General features: G+C 29.8%; 1 protein-coding gene across 1 annotated transcript; it reads right to left on the minus strand.

Moving 5' to 3' along the window:
* Positions 1-284: 284 nt before the first annotated feature.
* On the minus strand, positions 285-1,376 carry LOC108571926 (oxygen-dependent coproporphyrinogen-III oxidase; the record flags this gene model as incomplete). Its single annotated transcript, XM_017934084.1, has 1 exon — positions 285-1,376. A coding segment is annotated over one exon (1,092 nt), but the record flags the coding sequence as incomplete, so codon positions are not given.
* Between the last annotated feature and the right edge of the window lie 4 nt (positions 1,377-1,380).

Raw genomic sequence — 1,380 nt, forward strand, 5'->3', positions numbered from 1 at the left:
TATGTATCAATATCAGGTGAAATTTTTATACACAAAATGATTTATTATTTATGCACTATTTAATTTCTTGAATATAACTTTTATATGTGTAACTTCCTTCTTGTACTTGAAAAATATATTTAAGTGTTTTAAAAGTATTCTAAAATGACTTTATATTTTTATCTGCAGCCATGCAACTGCTTTTTTTGAATAAATTATTTAGGAAAGTAAATTCATTTATTTAATAAAAATAATTACAATATTATATCATTTTAAATTATAAATTTTATTAGCAAATACCTATTCTAGTTTAGCCAATCTTTAGGATTTCTTAATACTTCAATAAGTTTTGCTTCTTTTGAATCTGGTTTTGGTGTATGCATATATTCCCATTTTGCAGATAAGGGCAAAGACATTAATATACTTTCATATCTTGCACCAGGTGTATATAAACCAAACTTTGTGCCACGATCGTATATTAAGTTAAATTCAACATATCTTCCTCTACGTAATAGCTGCCACTGCCTTTCAGCATATCCATATGCATCATTTTTGTGTTTTTCAACTAATGGAATGTAAGAAGGAATTATAGCTTTTGCACATGATTTTACAAATTCAAACGCTTCTTCTTGGTTTGGACTGTCAATATCATCAAAAAAAATACCACCTACTCCTCTTCGTTCTCCTCTATGTGCTATAAAAAAATAATCATCACACCATTTTTTATATTTTGGGTAATACGAAGGATCATGTTCATCACATGCAACTTTTAAACTATTATGAAAATGTTTTACATCATCTTCATTTAAATAGTAAGGTGTGAGATCAGTACCACCTCCAAACCACCACTGAATTGAACCATCTTGATTTTCTACTTCAAAGTAACGATAATTGAAATGTATTGTTGGAATCATGGGATTACGTGGATGAATTACAGCACTTACACCAGCTGCAAAGAATGGTACAGATCCTTCTTGCATTTTTTTTCCACGTGCTCTCATTTGCTGTACTGCACCTGGAGGCAATGTACCAGTAACAACAGATACATTTACACCAGCTTTTTCAAAAACAACTCCATCTTGTAAAACACAAGTAATTCCTCCACCCCCCTCCTTTCTAGTCCATCTATCAACTTTAAAATGATAATCTGAATCTTCTAAAGACTCTAAAGCTTTACAAAAATCTGCTTGAGTTTTCATTACTAATAATTCCATTTTCTTTCTCATATCATTTTTCTTCTTTAATTCCTTAATATCAGTAATTGGTTGTGCCATAAATTTTTTAATATCCAAGTCATTTTCAGCTGCTAACACTGTAACTCTTGAAGTACTGTAAACCACAATACTCGCGAAGATACCAATACTAATATATTTAAAATTTTTTATTTTATTTTGAACGGCA

This window comes from Habropoda laboriosa, unplaced genomic scaffold (assembly GCF_001263275.1).
Source record: "Habropoda laboriosa isolate 0110345459 unplaced genomic scaffold, ASM126327v1 scaffold67, whole genome shotgun sequence".
NCBI classification, from domain to species: Eukaryota; Metazoa; Arthropoda; class Insecta; order Hymenoptera; family Apidae; genus Habropoda; species Habropoda laboriosa.